The sequence below is a fragment of the Schistocerca cancellata genome, chromosome 3 (assembly GCF_023864275.1).
Source record: "Schistocerca cancellata isolate TAMUIC-IGC-003103 chromosome 3, iqSchCanc2.1, whole genome shotgun sequence".
In the NCBI taxonomy this organism is placed as follows: domain Eukaryota; kingdom Metazoa; phylum Arthropoda; class Insecta; order Orthoptera; family Acrididae; genus Schistocerca; species Schistocerca cancellata.
This window is the reverse complement of record NC_064628.1, coordinates 837,178,471-837,196,079: the sequence shown is the minus strand read 5'-3', so window position 1 is coordinate 837,196,079 and position 17,609 is coordinate 837,178,471. Positions and strand designations below refer to the sequence as shown.

General features: G+C 39.9%; 1 protein-coding gene across 1 annotated transcript in view; it reads right to left on the bottom strand.

Moving 5' to 3' along the window:
• Positions 1 to 402: 402 nt before the first annotated feature.
• LOC126175885 (acyl-CoA-binding protein homolog) overlaps positions 403 to 17,609 on the bottom strand; it is a 127,161-nt gene continuing 109,954 nt past the window's right edge. Inside the window, exons 3-4 of the mRNA XM_049922932.1 lie at positions 15,278 to 15,392; positions 403 to 586 (exon numbers count right to left, since the gene is read on the bottom strand). Of these exons, the coding sequence (XP_049778889.1) occupies positions 450 to 586; positions 15,278 to 15,392 (252 nt within the window). The 3' untranslated portion in view covers positions 403 to 449. The remainder of the gene's footprint in view (positions 587 to 15,277; positions 15,393 to 17,609) is intronic.

Genomic DNA, 17,609 nt, shown 5'->3' with positions numbered 1-17,609 from the left:
ATTTGGCAATGTTAGTGGTAGAGATGAGTGGATGCCCTTCCTCTCACATATTACCAACTTGGGCTCCCTCTGCGCCCCACTATCACATAGCCCAGCCTGGTATCGGATGAAAAGAACTGGACTCTTCAATAGGTACTATCTCAAACAGCTCGCTCTACCCAAGGGGTAGAGAACGGAAGTATGAAGAAAAAAAACAGTACACCACAATGTCCATCACTCGACCCAGAGCAAGGCCGGTGCAAACATGGCCGAAACCTGGGGTTTATCCATATAGTGATGGTTATCTTAGAATATCGTGCTGCTCCACATTCAGAGAACTTAGTTTAAGGAATTCCAGTCCGCTGAGGTAAGTGTAGGGTGAGGTTTTTAATGATACTTGTTCGGGTCAGAAAAGAAACTATGAACGATAATAAATGTTTATTTTATTTGGTTATAACAAAAACATTGGATCACTTGTACTTGGGCTCGAGTGTGTCCCTGACGTATGCAATGTACTTCTCCTTGGCCTCGTCCTGAGACATGCCCTTCTTGCCAGACCACGCCTCCCACTTGGCCTTTCCTTTCAGGTCCAGCATCCCCGGTTTCTCTGAAACAAACCAGTCACAAATAACTCAGCACAAGCATATATAACCTCTCTCGTACGCACACATCCACGCTAACAATGTACAGTAACATTAACCACTAATCGAAAGCTCGGTTTACACCGGAGCGAACACAAGCGAATGAGCATCAGCGAATGGTCTCTAGTGCAATCTGTAGGCGAACTCCAACGAACAGCCTACGGCCGCGTTCGATTCTCATTCGCTGGTGCTCGCTCGTATCCCAGTCGTCGTCGGTCATTCAGCGAACAACCAAAGGAAGTTCGCACCTTCTCTGCTTCGAAGCTAGTACATTCATCTGATGTTTTGCATACGATTTGCTTTAACCGTTGAAACGAGCTGCGTGAGTGATGAGTGGTCGGAAGAGAATGTAATGTTACTGAGAGAATGATATACAGGGTGATCGGAAACATCCGTTACAATCTTCTAGGACTTCTAGAGGGCAATGATTAGCTACAGGCGTTTGAAAACATGTTTGCCAGGTAGGTGTGCGACAGGGCATTTATAGCGGGGTATGCTTGCGTTGGATCGGCTGATGTCATTTGACGTTTACCTTACCACTCTGTCCTGGTTCAAGCTTCTTCCACGTGTCTGAGTATTAGAGCAACGTATCTGAGTATACGTTTGTAGAACATACCGACATGAGCCATCCGTATGGCGCAGCCTACGGTAATTGAAGAGCTGCTCGTAGCCTTTTTTAAGATCGCTATCCAAAACGTCCGACTACATCACATACCCTTTTCCCCATAATTACGCAAAGGCTTCGAGGAAAGGATAACTTCACTGTCAGCAGGTGTGACTCTGATACTTCAAAGCCGGCAGGGGTGGCCTAGCAGTTCTAGGCGCTACAGTCTGGAACCACGCGACCGCTACAGTCGCAGGTTCGAATCCTGCCACGGGCATGGATGTGTGTGATGTCCTTAGGTTAGTTAGGTTTAAGTAGTTCTAAGTTCTAGGGGACTGATGACCTCAGCAGTTAAGTCCCATAGTGCTCAGAGCCATTTGAACCATTTTTTGATACTTCAAGGCGAAGCTGCACACCCTAAATGAAAGAGGCTGCACTGCAAATAACAGTGTTTGTGAAAACTAAGTTTCCTCTTGCAACACACTGATATGACGTGCAGGTGTGCTGTTATTGTAATTGCTCCTATACTGATGTTGTTTGTAAACACACACACATGCGCTATCTAGGTGTAGAATGCCGCACTCTACCGGATTGCAGCATTTCACTTGAAAGTAAAGCACCAGTAGGGACGCATTACAGACGTCAACGGAACAGTAGGGTAAATATCCACTATCCCACGAAAGACAGTCGCGACCAATGTTCGGATCAACATCATCACGTTAGCTGCAGAAGGCTTGTCAACCAGGAAAGTTCCTCGACGTGTGCACCGGAGTCAAAGTGGTATCTTATCGACCTGGAATCGGTGAGAATTGACAGGTAGTGCTCAGGGCTTCACCGCACAGGCCGTCATTTCTCTACAGGTGCGCAGGATGATCATATCTACGACTTTTGAGTCAAAGGAACCGTTGGCTGAATGATCCAGAATAGAATTCGGCGTTAGAAGATGTTATAGGACGTGCATCGCATCAAACCAATGACTCCGTTAGAAATGGGCAAAAAACAGTGCACAATGGACGCCCCAGTATTGGCGCCGGGCGCTGTTTACGGACGAATCTCGGATCTGTGCGTATCCTGACAATCGCAGACAAAGTGTTTGGAGACAATCCGGTAATCGACTGTGCCCCACATGTGCAACAAAGTGGTGGTAGAGTGATGTACTGGGATGGCATTACATGGGGCCACCGAATACCTCTCGTGATTGTTGAGGACAATCTCACTGCTCTACGATACAGGCACCAGTTTCTGCAGACAACAATGGGGCGGCATAGCCAGCACTTTGGTGTCAATTTCGTCCTGATGCCGTGGTTCAAATGGCTCTGAGCACTATGGGACTTAACTGCTGAGGTCATCAGTCCCCTAGAACTTAGAACTACTTAAACCTAACTAACCTAAGGACATCTCACACATCCATGCTCAAGGCAGGATTCGAACCTGCGACCGTAGCGGTCGCGCGGTTCCAGACTGTAGCGCCCAGAACCGCTCGGCCACCCCGGCCGGCTACGTCCTGATGGATGATAACTCGCGTGATCGTGAAGCTGTTGTCGTGAACACCAGAATGGAGTCAAAATAAATAAATAAACCAAGAGAGAACATTAAGAATGGAAGACCAAGAATGAGATACTCAATGTGAAAAAGGTGTGCCGGTCAGCTGCTACCATTAATCTACAAGCTCCTACCATTAATCTACACATCGAAGAAACAACGACGCGAAGAAAAGAAAGATTTAAAGGTGGGATTAAAACGTATGATGTATGGATGTCACCGATTCAAAGGTGAGATTAAAATGCATGATGGATGGATGTCACTGACAATATTCGCTGATGACATTACTATCCTCGGTGAAAGTGAAGCACAGGAAATGCAAAATAGCAGTGCCTATGTTATTAAGTACAATACAATGTTCCTTAGGATATGCATGCTTGTTCGAAGGAACAGGCACTCCAGCGACTATAGCCGCCAAGAAATACAGGAAATGTATTCGCAATTTCGAATATGAACCACCATCGGCTGTATATTGGAATGACGACGAAAATTTGTGCAACACCGTGACACGAGCCCGGATTTCCCGTTTTACGCGAGCGACCACCTTAACGGCTTCGGTTATCCGTCAGCGAATCACGGGTAGATCCAGACTTCCATATGTCGTCGTCTGTGTGTCACAACCTGCACTCGTACGTTACGTATATTTTCGTCTAGGAAGGGCCTGGTATTGGCCAATAAATACGAAACAGCAGTGCCTATGTTATTAAGAAGTACGATGCAACGATGCAATATTACTTCTGACAAGCATTCCGTGTTTATTCGCCAATACCAGGCCCTCGACTCTCAATAAATATGTCGTCCTTGGACGGAATACACGTAACGTACGAATCCACGTCGTGACATCGGTGAAGTCGTATAAGACTTGTGGCCGTGATTCGGGCATGGATAGCAGAGAAGCGGTTAAGGTAACCGCTCGCTTGAAACGGGAATCCGGTTTCGAGTCCCTGTTCGGCACAAATTCGCAATTGCGAATACACTTCCTGAACACAGAACCCGCTCAATGGAATGAAAAGTCCACTGGGTACAGAAATGGAGTGAGAAAAACGAAGAAACATGGAGCGGTTGAGGTGTAGCAGAAGTAAGAATAACGATAAACTGGTGACCACGAAGTAGATGAAATTAAGGAATTCTGCCACCCTCGAAGCAAAATAACATACGACAGACAAAACAAAGAAGACATAAAAGCAGAAAGAGTATTCGAGGAGGAAACAAGTCTACTAGTATCAAATATCGGTCTTAATATTAAGAACAAATTGCTGAGGATGTCTGGAACTGCATCAGGTACTTTGGTCAAGCAGGGGAAGAAGAGAATCGAACCATTTAAGATGTGGTGCTACAGAATGATGCTGAAAATTAGTATCAAATATCGGCATTAATTTGAAGTAGAAATTGCTAAGAATGTTTGGAGCACAACAGTATATGGAAGTAAATCGTGTACTGAGGGAAAATAGGGAAAGAAGAGAATCGAAGCGCTGAAGATTTGGTTCTGCAGAATGATGATGAATATTAGTGATAAGGAGTGTGGAGTTTCTCGACAGCATTGGCAAAGAGAGAACATATGGAAATCATTCAGAAGAAGAAGAGAGAGGGTGATAGAACAAGTTTTAGACGTCACTGAATGAAGTCTATGATACTAGAGAGTAAAAACTGTAGAGGACGACAGAATGGAATACACCCAACAAATAGCTGAGATGAAGAGTTTGACGCAAAAGAGGAGTTAATGGCGGGCCGTATCACAACAGTCAGAAGACTGATGGACCACTCTCTTCCACAGTACGCCCTAATGAGGCGCTGAATATGAGAAACGGCAAACGCATTTCTCATGCCCAAAATGTCCAAATAATTTCCTGCTTCAGGAATATCGACCCTGTCAGAGTTTCGGAGATATTTCATTTGCTGAAGGGTGACGAAGTGCTAGATGTGTGATGAAAGTTAGTGTGATAAATGTTCGTTGCCGTAAATACAGGCACCACAGCCAACTTTGAAAATACTAAGTAAATTCAGACAACCAGTGATCGATGAATAGTTTTAACTATTCTTTTACATCCACCATATCCCTCGCATTGGGATCTTGAGAAAAAGATGAGCAGTTACGATGCGAATACAGGCAGATAGTCACAGTCATTTTCCCCTCGCTCCTTGCCTGGTACAGATGGGCACTGTAGCGGAATGTGGACATCACCAAATGATGTTCTAGCCTCTAAAGATAATGTCTGATGTGGTCGTAGGAAAGTCCCAGGAATGCTCCAGACAAGGTCAGTTGTAGAACAGGAATAGATTAGTGATGTACCTTTCATAACAGAGGGGAACTATAAAACTGCCCATGATTAAACACTAGTACATGTTCAAAAACGTATAAGCGCAAATTCAGCTTACTGTCTTCTCTGTTTGTAAATAATTAAAAGAATGAGGGAAATGAAAGAAGATAAAGAGGAATTAGAGTGAAAGAGGAATGTGTATTAACTATCATTGTTAATGTGATTAGATGCGGTCTTCTTCCCTTCCTTTTTTCTCGCAACATTTCGGAAGAACTGTTAAATGGGACTGGTGAACTGTTTACCACATAATATTACCTAAGGATTACCAAAAAAGAGACAAAAATAATGATATCACCGAGAAGTGGTAGGAAAGTGCATGTCAACAAGATGAATAGCAAATGTGAGGACGGCACAAAAAAGAAAGTGATACGAAATATTTTCGCGTTAAGGACTTAAACAAAGGACTAGCACTTTAGTAACAGTCTGTGCAACATAATGTTTGGTACAATATATACAAACGCAATGCGTTCATCGTAGGAACTAGGAAAGACGAGACTGAAAGAATGTGAAATGTCTCTTATAGAGATGGACGAATAAAGAACAAAGTGAAGAACTGTTATCTGGGAAAGAACAAGTTGATGCTTAAGTTTATCAAAGAGGTTGATGAAGTGAAATGAAGATTACTAACAATATCAGTACCAGTTCACAAACTCAAGCTAACTAAACTGGCGATAGAGATGACTGTAAAGGCTGTACCATAAATCACATGATAGGGGAGACTTAAGACTGGATCATGTTTCACATGTTATTACCGTTGGTGGATGCAGGAGGAATGAAGACACGAAGATCAGGTCACAGGCTAGGAAAAACCTAGGCGTACGGCGTGGTCATACGAGTCGAGAGTCTGAACGATTTAAGAATGTTGACAACAATACATGCGGAGTTTAACACAACATGTAGACACTACTTCCTCATCAACATTGATAGCTTTGGAAGTCTGGAAGCCTTTCTATAATTGATGAAATGTTCATAATGACCATGACCAGATACAAATAGTGAAGAGTGAAGTCTAGAGGGTGATTTCTCGCATACTAGCTGCACAAAAATGCTAAGAGACATATTGACTCTTAAAAGTTCCTGGCATATTGAAACTGTGTGTCAGACCAGACTCGAAGCCAGAACCTTTGCTTTTGGAGGGAAAATGTTCCACAGACTGAACTCTCTAGGAACACCTTACGAATCTGACCTCACAGCTTTATCAGAACCTGTCTCCCACGAAGGCCCGCAAGGTATGCAGGCGAACTTTTGCCATGTTTGGTAGGTAAGAGATACTTGCTAGTGAAAGTAAATCAGTGCGGGCATGTCACAAGGTGTGACTGCATGGCTTTCATCTACAACAACTTTGAACAAATCACATCACCAATAGCACGTTTTCGCCTTTTTTGCAGTACATGTAAAATTTTTATTCTATGATACCATCAATTGGGTTGCAATTGTAACAAATTTCCTGTTTAATTTACCTAAATTTATCTAAAACAAGATCAAACAATACATCAAATTAGCACAGAGAAAACACTCGGCACGAAGAAGTTAAAATCAAACTATTTTGTTGGAAACATATTTATACTCTTTGGATACAATATCAGCACTGATGCTGTCAGTGCCTTTTTTTTATTCTTTGCATAAAGTAAATCGTTTGAAGGATGCGCTGATAATGAATAAGCTGAGTATAAACATTTGTACAACATTGTAGCTCAATGTATTCCAGCACAGTGAAAGACTATTGGGACCAAAACAACAGATCAGTCGGGAGTGCATTTGTCAGTGAAAGACAAAGGTTCTGGGATTAAATACCAGTGTGGCACTCAGTTCTAATCTGTCGTAAGTTTAAAAATCAGCGCATACGCCATTGTAGAGTGAAAATTCATTCTGCCGTAATGAGGATTCTTAGTCAGTGACTTTTATTGTGGCCTAAACATATTTTCGTCTATTACAAGCCATTAATAAGACATCTATCAAGTTTCTTTCATTTCTGAAAAACCTGGAATGGATGAAGATCGTTTATGAAAACTAGGTGGCTCGTGTTTTGTTTGCGGTAATTATTGCAGATTTGTATGCTTTATCATATCTGAAACATTCAGCGTGTTTTGGAACCGTTTTCTAACCCTTCTCCCGTTTGACCTATGTAAAGTAATTTTATGCAATCCATTATTTATAGCTGTCTTATGGTCTTCGTTTTATGGTTGAATTATTCTAGATTCAAAGGGAATTTATAGACTCCAAGAATGAAGATTTTAAATGCAGTTCCACTTTGTGAGTTTGTATGCATAGACGTAAAGTCTATAGTTGCGTATGAGGTGGCTGAATTTTTAGAGAGAAAGAATGGTGTGTTGTTAACTACAGATACTACAATGTCCAGATAACTGCTAGTCCAGATGCTATTGTGAAATTTGTGTGCGTTGTTAAATTCAGCATGTAATGCGTTAAACCTTTCAGGGGAGTTTACAAGCAAAAAGCTGAAATTTTTGGTGTTTCTCATTTTTTCCTTCGTAAAATGGTATATAATTTACCTTTGTATGGTGCATAGAATTTCTTTTTAAATTTTTTTACATTACTTCATTATCTGTGAAGCGACCTATTTACGGACATGCTTGTCGTTTCCACCGACGGATGGAATGTATACAGCGCTCAATGTTAGGTATCCTGGAGTTTAGAATAGGGTGCGCCTGGCCTCACAAAATTCAAACTCTGGCTGGTAAAAGAATAAATGGTCTTTAGCCGTATTATGTAATGGCCTCCAGGAATAACAGAAATGATTATATTCTCGGCCACATACTTCCACAGACACATAACAGGACACCAATACATTCACTTTGTTCCTTTGGACCTAAATCATGGAGTACATTCTGGATTGCTGATGTTCAGGAGCGTGTTTCGAGCACAAGGGTTCTATTGCTGAAGTTTGTATGGCAGCCATGACGCCAATTTATAAGGCCATAGCTCACACGGACCTCCTCTGAATGTCTGTACATGAGCACACTCAGTATCCAAATCAGTCATTCAAAAATATGACTGGGACATGGGTGTCCAAGAATATCTTTGTGGGGGTAAATAATCTGACATGGGGTGTCAGTGATGTTGTGTCGTCACTCTGTGACACAAATGTAGGAAGAATAAGGGTGCTAATAAACCTCTGCATCAGCCTTGGCTGTCATACCATAAAGGGGCTGCAACTTTTATGCGAATTAAGAGTTGCCAAGTCACAGCATGCAACAGAGTTCAGCATCAGAGAAGCAAGGTCAGCCCGATGCGAGTAGGTTCTAGAACAAGTGAGAGACAAGCAATAAGATCTGGTTTTGGACCTCAGTTTAAAAATCTGAGTGAGTTGTTATCGTTTTCAGCTTTAAACTCTAATTTCTCAATATGACTTTTTTAATGTTCCCATATCCGAAAATATACATGTCATAGAAATATGAAACTTTGTTAGCAGCTTTAACATAACTGACTACACCTACTGAAGCACAATCATAGTTTGAATGGGTATGAAGTTAGCTATTTGTATATGCAAATACTGAATGTAAAAAATTGCATATTTTTAATCAGTTAGTATCTTTGGTTCTTGTGCATTTCATTTCTTAATTCTGCTTCACTCAACAAAAATAACAGGAATATGTTATCTGAAAGAAATTTAGAGTTATCATCATTGGTTCAAAGATAAAGGTACATAAACTTGGCTTATTTAACACTGGCAGCATAGGTCTGGCAAACTCCCCGTATATAGACAGTCTGATCAAAAGTATATGAAAACACCTATGCAAGGTGTAGCTGACCACTAGACGTCACTAGGAGCTGGCCCACCAGCGTGAAAGGAGGCGGTAACTACTGCATTGCCAGTAGAGGAACAGTAACAACAGAAAGGGTCATTCACGAGAGCTCAGTGACTTCCAACGTGAAATAGTCACCGGACATCACCTGAGTGACAAATCCATCAGAGATATTTCAACCTTTCTAAAGCTTCCCAATACGATTGTCGGTGATGTTACTGAAGTGCAAACGCGAAGGAACAACCGTAGCTAAACCAACACCAGACAGACTTCATGTACTGACGAACAGAAACCGTCGAGCATTACGCAGAGCTGTTGCGAAAAGTAACATTAAATTAGCGGAATTCGTGAGTTCCGAAGTGCTAGCAGCTAGCACAATGTGTTTAGAGAGTTAAAAAGAATAAGAGTACAATGGTCGAGTTGCTTCTCAGTGCCACACATTTCTTTGATCAAGCTAAGGCCGGTATTACACTATGAAATTTCTTTGTCAAAGATTTGATCAAAAATGTGATCAAATATTCCGTCAAATATATTTGACAAAGATCTCTGACGTAGTGCTAGAAGGGGTATTACACTGTCATCATATTTTTCGTCAAAGTTAAAGATGGCTGACAACAACAACTTGTTATTAATCGCAGCAGTTGCATGTACCACAATTGCACTGTGTGCACATGCGGAAGAGAAGTGGGGCGGGGAGGGGGGGGGGGGGAAGGAAACATCCTGGGTGAATGCTGTGGGTTTTACGACTACACGATAAAAGCATTTAACAAACTTCTTACATGAACTTATAGTGGAGGACGTCAAATCGTACATAAGTTACTTAAGAATGGATGATCATACATTTCTGTATGTGCCCAGTGAAGTGGATCCTCATATCACAAAGCACAATATTCACTTAAGAACTGCTACATCTGCAGAAGACAGGCTCACTGTAACTCTCCGATTCCTTGCTTCAGGAGAGGGTTAGGTTAGGTTAGGTTAGGTCACGTCACGTCAGGTCAGGTCAGGTCTCCAATCTTCTTAATGTATTTTTGTATTCAGGGTGCCTCACGTTGTAAAGCGCCTCATCAGCCTCATACATCTCTATTAATTTTGTAGTTGTCGGCACACACCAATTGTATTTACCAGCAATGTTTATAAAAACACTACAGACGACAGAACGCTGTAGCGATGCTAGTGCTCCATGTGGTAACAGGTCACATTGCAGTGAACAGAAGACAAGCGACTTCTTTGATCAAATCTACAGCGAGGCCCTAGATTTGATCAAATATTGGACGAAATTTGACAAAGTTCCCTATTACACCATCAAATATCTTTGACAAAGAAATTTGATAGTGTAATACCGGCCTAAGCGACACTTGTAGTGGTTTACAGGCGACGCCACTGACAGCGGATGGCTGGAAACGTGATCGGAGTCCGGCGAATGCCTTGAGCCAACACTGAATTACAAAGTAGCAAGTGTTATGGTACTGGGGTGTTTTTCATTGTTGAGATGTGATCACATTATTGCACTTAAGGAAACGCTTAACTTGAAAGGGTATGAACAAATTTCACAGTACTGTGTACAGCAGAGGAACAGTTCAAAGACAATGATCAATTTTATCAGCATGACATTGTTGCCTGTCATGAAGTGGGATCTGTGAAGCAATGGTTTGTTCACAGCAACATTCCACATTCCTGCCCAGACTGCTGATCTGAACACAACGGAACACCTCTGAGACGCGTTAGAACGTCGAATTCACTCCAGACCTTAGCATCCAACACCTTCTCTGGTTGTGGGTCTTGAAGGATGGGCTGCCATTCCATCATAGACGCTTAGACACCTCATTTAAATTTTCTCTAGCGGTGTTCAAGCCCTCATAAGATACCATTTAGAAGACACCCTGTGCTTGGCCCACTTCTTGTTTATACATTTTATTGTTGGTTGTGTAACTGTGGGACAGTAGAAGTTATAGCACTTCAGTAAATTCAGTTACTTCTGGTACAGATGATGTTCTATGTTTCAAGATGTTCTGTCTTATTGTTTCCATAATTTCTTCTACAGGGATACATTAATACAGATTGACTTTGTCTCAGAAGGCAAGTTTGGGTTGAGAGAATAACTGTATGTTCTCTGTTTTTAATAGTTTCCTTGTTTAACTGTATGTGTCGTTTCATAAGCGCTTGCTTTTGCCAAAATGGTCTGCAGCTTCTTCATAATTTTCTGGGCTACTTATGGAGTCTATGAGTCTAGATGGTGCGTCACCTTTATGTAGGATTGTTTTATGAATGTAGGGACCACTTGATTCATTGACAAAATTCTCTGAATTCCTTTGCTGGTGGATAGAAGTTCCATTTATTTTCTTTACTGTTATGTTCATCTTGGAATCTAGATATTAGATCTTTTGAATTTTCAGTGACTGATAATATTTGTGTTTTACTATCATCACTATAATATTTCCACCGTCTGCGTTGGCAGAGAATTACTCCTGCGCAGCTTTTCATATTTTTTGCTGTACTGTGTGTTCATCATTGGTTGATTTCTTGGGCATTTTTACTATCTTTTGTATTATTTGATTTGTTTTTTCTGCTAACACAGTTTGTTGATTACTGTTGAGTTGGGCTGTCTCTGCTGCAAGTTTAATTGAACAAATCAGCATTACATACTGTTTTGGTCAAGCGATGATTTCAATATATTTCAGACCTTTTCTGTACTGTCTGCTCATTGTTGTTGAGGTATGTGACAGTGGCGTTGACTACCCTCGTATTAATAAATCTTATCTGACTGTTTGTGACCCTAACAATTTCAACACACTGTCTGCTTCGACAGTTTAAGTGCCTATAAATAACAGTACATTGTAGTAGCAACCAGTTATAGTTATAGGGGTCCCACCATAAGGATCTGTCCTTATTCTATGAGCAGCTTACCGTCAAAGACATCCGCGTAGCTCACAAACATCAAAACGAGCTGGAGGTTCTCAGAATATCTTAAGACATTACTGATGAACTGCCTGCTCCGATCTCATTTTGGACAGCCACCTCAACATGCCTGTTCTTTTCACACACAATTCTCCTTAGCTCTTGTACTTCCAGGCATACTTTACATTACTGTTGCTACTTTTAACTTGTGTTAAGCTTTATATGTAAGTAAGTCATGCTCTTTCACGTCCTGAGGTTACTTATGTCACTACAGTTTCCTGTGTTGCGTACTTTACTAAACTGATTATTGTATGTAACTGGCTTATGTACGAACGTCACCTGTAACTTCACTCTGGTATTTTATTAGTCTTATTTTATATTTAGTTAGTGAAGGTCTATCAGAGATCGTACCAATAGCCACATGGTTTGTAACTTTTACCCATTATTTAAGAATTATATGTATTGCTCATCAGCTTAGTTTAAGGCTACACGCCCTTTTTTGGCCTGTTTTGTGAGGTAGATAGTTTAATAGTTATCAGTTTGTATGTAATAGATTCCTGTTCACAAGTTCTAAAATACCTTTGTTTTTATAAAGGACCAAGCGAGATAAGATGTTAGTAGAGGCATCAAGCCAAGAGGAGCGTTAGAGGCATCGAAGTGCAAAATTAGTGTTCAGGATGTATCATAAATACTAGCAACAACTTATTCAGGTGAAAGCATACGAGGTAGGGGTCGCTTGTGCAGAAAAATGCGCTCAAGCTGGCGCTCCTTACAGGTCTGTTGGTGGCTCTAAAGCCGAAACTGATTATCTGTTCAAATAAATTAAAATGTGATCAAGATTACGACTTTATTTAGATCTAAGTCACCAGTATCCTCAAGGATGACAAAGTGAACTCATTTCGTGTAAGCAGAAGATGTTGGAAAGATATGACATGTAAATGCAAAGAAAGAATAATGCCTCACGAACTCATAGCAGACTCTTCTCAACTGCGCGTCTGTCATATAAAATAATCACCATCGAATCAAGATGAGTTGACAGACATTCTAAAGTTTCCACCTTAGTTGTCGCTGATTTACTTTATTAAAATTCGCACAACTGACCAATTTCAGCATTGCAGGCCATTTTCAAGTACAGTCTACAAAAAACAGAACAATGAACATGTTTATGTTTAGCATACTGACATATAAAAATATTTTACAAGGAGAGCCTAAAAATTGTTTACTTACAGGTGTCAATATATTGTAATATTATCCTACTATTAAACGGCTGAAATAGCAGTTCTGAGAGTTAGCACATCATGTGCAAGTGTCAAAAATAAAAAAGAATGTTTTTTCAGTGCAGTAACAGTTATTCTTGAAATAAATGACACGTTATACTCTTATGTCACTGTATGCGCTCGCTTTAGTTGCTAAACACGAACTGTAACTTCTGTGCAATCTGAGGGAAGCAGAAACAGCAAAGACAGACCAATTTAAAAGTGTATTAATGTATCGATAAATGCGTCATATGTATACATACTACATCTATCTTGTTATAAACGCATTAGACGGTCGAAACTATAACAAACAATTCCAGCATGGACAGCAAGTCAAAGCATCAAATGCATCTGCAGGATGGAATAAAGTTAGGAAAAGGAAAAATGATTTCTTTATTGGATTATGGGCGTAAATTAATTAAAATATACGTCTGCCAGATGGTACATAATAATAATAATATGATAGAAGCAGGTGACTATAGTTACGTATATATAACTACATCTGTATATGAAAAATGTGATTTGTCTTCGATAAAAGATGATGTAGAAACTCAACGATTGTCATATTTCGCCCATGCTTGCCTTTTTGCATTTTAATTAAACTGTCTTTCATAATTTCGAAGTTTCGGTTACTGGTATATTCGTACATAGATTGGCTTCATCAAAGGAGGCTAATCTACCTTCCTCTCGGATGCGGATGTTTCTTGTTTGGTCACCCAGTTCTTGTGAGTTACGAATTCTACATTTAGCTCATTTATCAAACTGTTCAATTTTGTATTTGATAAATATGCAGGGCTAGCTATACCAATAGCTATGAGATGAATCGAAATTTCAATCTTCAGTTCAGCTCAAGTGTAGGGGGTCCTAGGGTTCATTATTACGCACTCTCTACTTTCCTTCTCACAAAAATTAACTGCTTACTTCTTAACTGCTTTCCTAATTTTGGCGTTAAATTATTTACCTGGATTGTGGTTAATTTTTTTATTACAGATAATGTTAAAGAATTGATGAATTTTCTTTTCATAATCACTAATCAGTATCATAATTAAGATATTGCCTTTGTTGGCTTCAATTTCTACGACTTGGTGTGTTTTTAATTTATTGTTAATGCCACACAGAGTACTACAATTGTGCATTTGCTCGCTAATATAATTAGCACCACGATTCTCCTGTTTGGAAATCATTCTGGCGATTTTACAGGTGATTTTGTTTTGTTACAGTGTTGGGGTTTGTACCCATGGAGGTAAAAAGAAAGAAGGAAGGTGGCACTAGAGACTTACGCTGTACTCTGTTTTGATGCCAGAGTGGGCGCCATTTTAAGTAGCCCAAAACAGTAGCACATTACAGTAGCAGATTACTATTGTTTACGAGTACTTCTTGTTAATTACATCTATCACGTGCGCGTAAAAACAGTTTTAAATACTAAGAATTATAGAGCTTACTTGAATAACATAGTGTCAGGGATGGCAATTTCGATCTTTTTTCTGTCCTTGAATGCGTATTTGCTCTAGTAATACGACACAGAGTGACGTCACGGTGAATGCGGTGAACCTAATGTTTTGGGCTAGTTAAGATGGCGGACATCGGCTTCAATTTGTAAAGTAGCCACCGCCCCTCCCACGTCCATGGTTATATCATACCAGTGGATACCCGGTGACTTTACCATACTACTCCGAAATTTTGAGGGCATTTTAAGCATTAGTTTAATGGGTCTGTTTCTGCTTTAATGAACTGTATACGTCAGATTCCTTGCTTTTTTTAAAATCTGAAATTACTATTGTATGATCTATCTTCATTGTTACACTGATTCTTTTCTGTAAGCTCAGTACTTTTATTTTTGCACCTGGTTCTAATATCATGAGCAAAGTCATTAATTTACTTAAAAAATATCGGTTTGGAGGAGCGACAATACTTCCCCTAATTTTAGATATGACACACAAAACTGGTGATTAAGTTGTTATTTATGCTTAAATTTAGCACGAATTTCGCATTTTAACCACAGCACTTCACTAGACTTTTTACTATATGAGCTATCTTTGTTTTAGGCTTAATTTTAAGACTGAAAAATTTAGGGTCATGTTTAGTTTAACCCACTATTTACGAAATCTAATGGATTCAGTTGTTTTTAACAGTTTAATCTTCGTCTGTTGGTGTAATACTTTACCCCTCGCCAAGTGGGCCAGCATCAATAATATTCTTCATGTATGGTACCATAGCCCTCCATTTGTTGATGGAATTTTAAAGCAAAGTAATAGATACTAGAGTCGCAGCGCACCTGTGTTGTTGTCGCCGACGGTGGCCTGTTTGAAGAGCGCGTACAGTTCAAGCAGCTCCTGGTCCGAGGGCATCTTTGTCAGCTTTCTTACATCCTCGGCTGCCTGGTTGAAGCGCTGTCACAGAATAGAAAGCTCTTTTCAGATGTATTAGCAAATGGTATCCAGCACTAAACAAGTACTCATTGATCGAAAATGATTACCACTATTCTCTCGTTCGAGACTAAAACTACAGATCATAAAAAAAATTTTTTCAAGGTTGAAACTACTTTACTACCTTCAGCGCTTATGAATTTAGAATGAATGCTTCTTTATTTCATCGTTCACTGGTAGTGAATAAAGATGAATCTACTTAATGCACATAAAGAGCAAGAACACGGTAGTATCTGATCAGTGGTGAACATCTGAAGAGTAAGTAAAAGCTGTCGTCAACCCAGAGGTTGGTTGGACGGTCGCAGTGGAGAAACGTTCAATCAGCTGTGGTTCTAGCTGCACCATGTAAGCGCATCTACCAGTGTGTTATGCACATGACGAAAAACATTAGCAGTACTCACAAACAGTAGAATTCGTGATCATGGAACAAGATGTTTAGGTACTTTGGATTAAACGTCACACAGGCATTTTGTATAACGGAACGGTAGACCCGTAGGCCAGTGAAGCTGCCATATCCGGAACCCTCTTAGATATCAAGTTACCTAACACCGACATATTACTTCAATTACTTCATATTAAAATGGACGTCATGTCGCAGTGGGAAGAAGACTGGAAAGCATCAGCTGTAAATGAAGGAAAATATTATAGTTAGACACATCCCACATACCCAGCTAAGCATGGTTTCTAACATGTCTGTAAACCGCAGACTTATCTCTGCATTCACGAGGAAGAGTTTTAATCACAGCAGTTTTCCTTCGCATTTATTTCGTCTAAGAAATTCTGACATCGGTGATTGCAGGAGGTGAAATCTGGGGGACACTAATCATTTAATCTTCCCCTGCTTGAAGTACTATCAACATAGAGAACAATTCCTTTTCAGATTTTAACAATCTCAGGGTTCCATCCCCAACACGTACTATTAGTTTTTAATAAGGACTGAAAGAGAAGTGCTCCGATGTCTGTCAAGGCTTATTTTAGTGGTCGATTTTAAAATCTGACTATAGGACCGCAGTTAAAGTGCAACTTCTCTTTTTAAAGAATGTCTAGCGTTTAGAAATTAACGTTGGTGTGCCTTTGTTCACACAACACTGAAAAAACAATGTTTAGTTATGTTAATGAACCATGCTCATGTCAGAGTTTAAAAAAATACCAATTTCAAATGTTAATGGATAGTGTACTCACGCTGCAGCCCAAATAATAAATAATGGAACAAGTGGAATTCTAAACTTAAATTTACCAACAGTAAACAAACAAAAAGCACAAAACAAAATTTTGTACAAGGAAATAAAATTATACAATACGTTGTCCAAGGAGATCAACGAATCAACTAATCTGAACCATGTCCACAGAACTACCAAACTTCACACATCTGGAGATAAAGAGAATTTTAAGAATCTTCCGCCAGCGGCATACATTTTACAATATCTTACCATTGTGATCCAGAGCTGCAAAATCCTCTGTGATTGTGAAACAGCTTTGCTACGGATTATCGAAATATAATAATGTGTTAGACGCTAAAATTCGTTATCAACGCGAAAGGAAGAAAAGTTTGCAACGATAAACAACGGCTGTTGTAGCGCCTCTTCCGGTTATTAAACGAACTAGTTTCGAACAGTCGCAGATATGGCGTCTCTAGCGAAAAATATGTGAACTATATGGAACTCTTGGGATCCTTATTTTGTAAACAGTGCGAAAATGTTGATTTATAGGGATATTTTTTCTAGAGGTTCATGGCGTGCAGTTTTATTCGGGATATGTCACGATTTTAAGAGCACAGCTTAAACTGCTGCTAAGGATACGATCGTCAGTGATAGTTACTCTCTCTATCGTAGCTTTTCCTTCGATACACCAACCAAAAATGAGGACGACGTATTTTAAAATTTTATATTTTCTTTTTACAATGAAGAAAAGGTAGATTTATTAAGTATTAATCACATTTATTGTCTTGTTTGTTCAGGCCTAATACATAATGAATAAAATATTAGTATTCTTTGGGCTATAACAATTTTTTCGGTAGTTTACATCCCGCTAACATGCTGCCATCTGTTGGTCCACAATGGTAGTCAGTTCTCTCTCTTTCTACAGAGTTTTCGGAAATTACCGTTGCAAACTTCTAGGACTTGGACAGAGGAATGAGGACACAATATTTTGAATAGGAACCCGTATTAGGAAAAGTCAGTA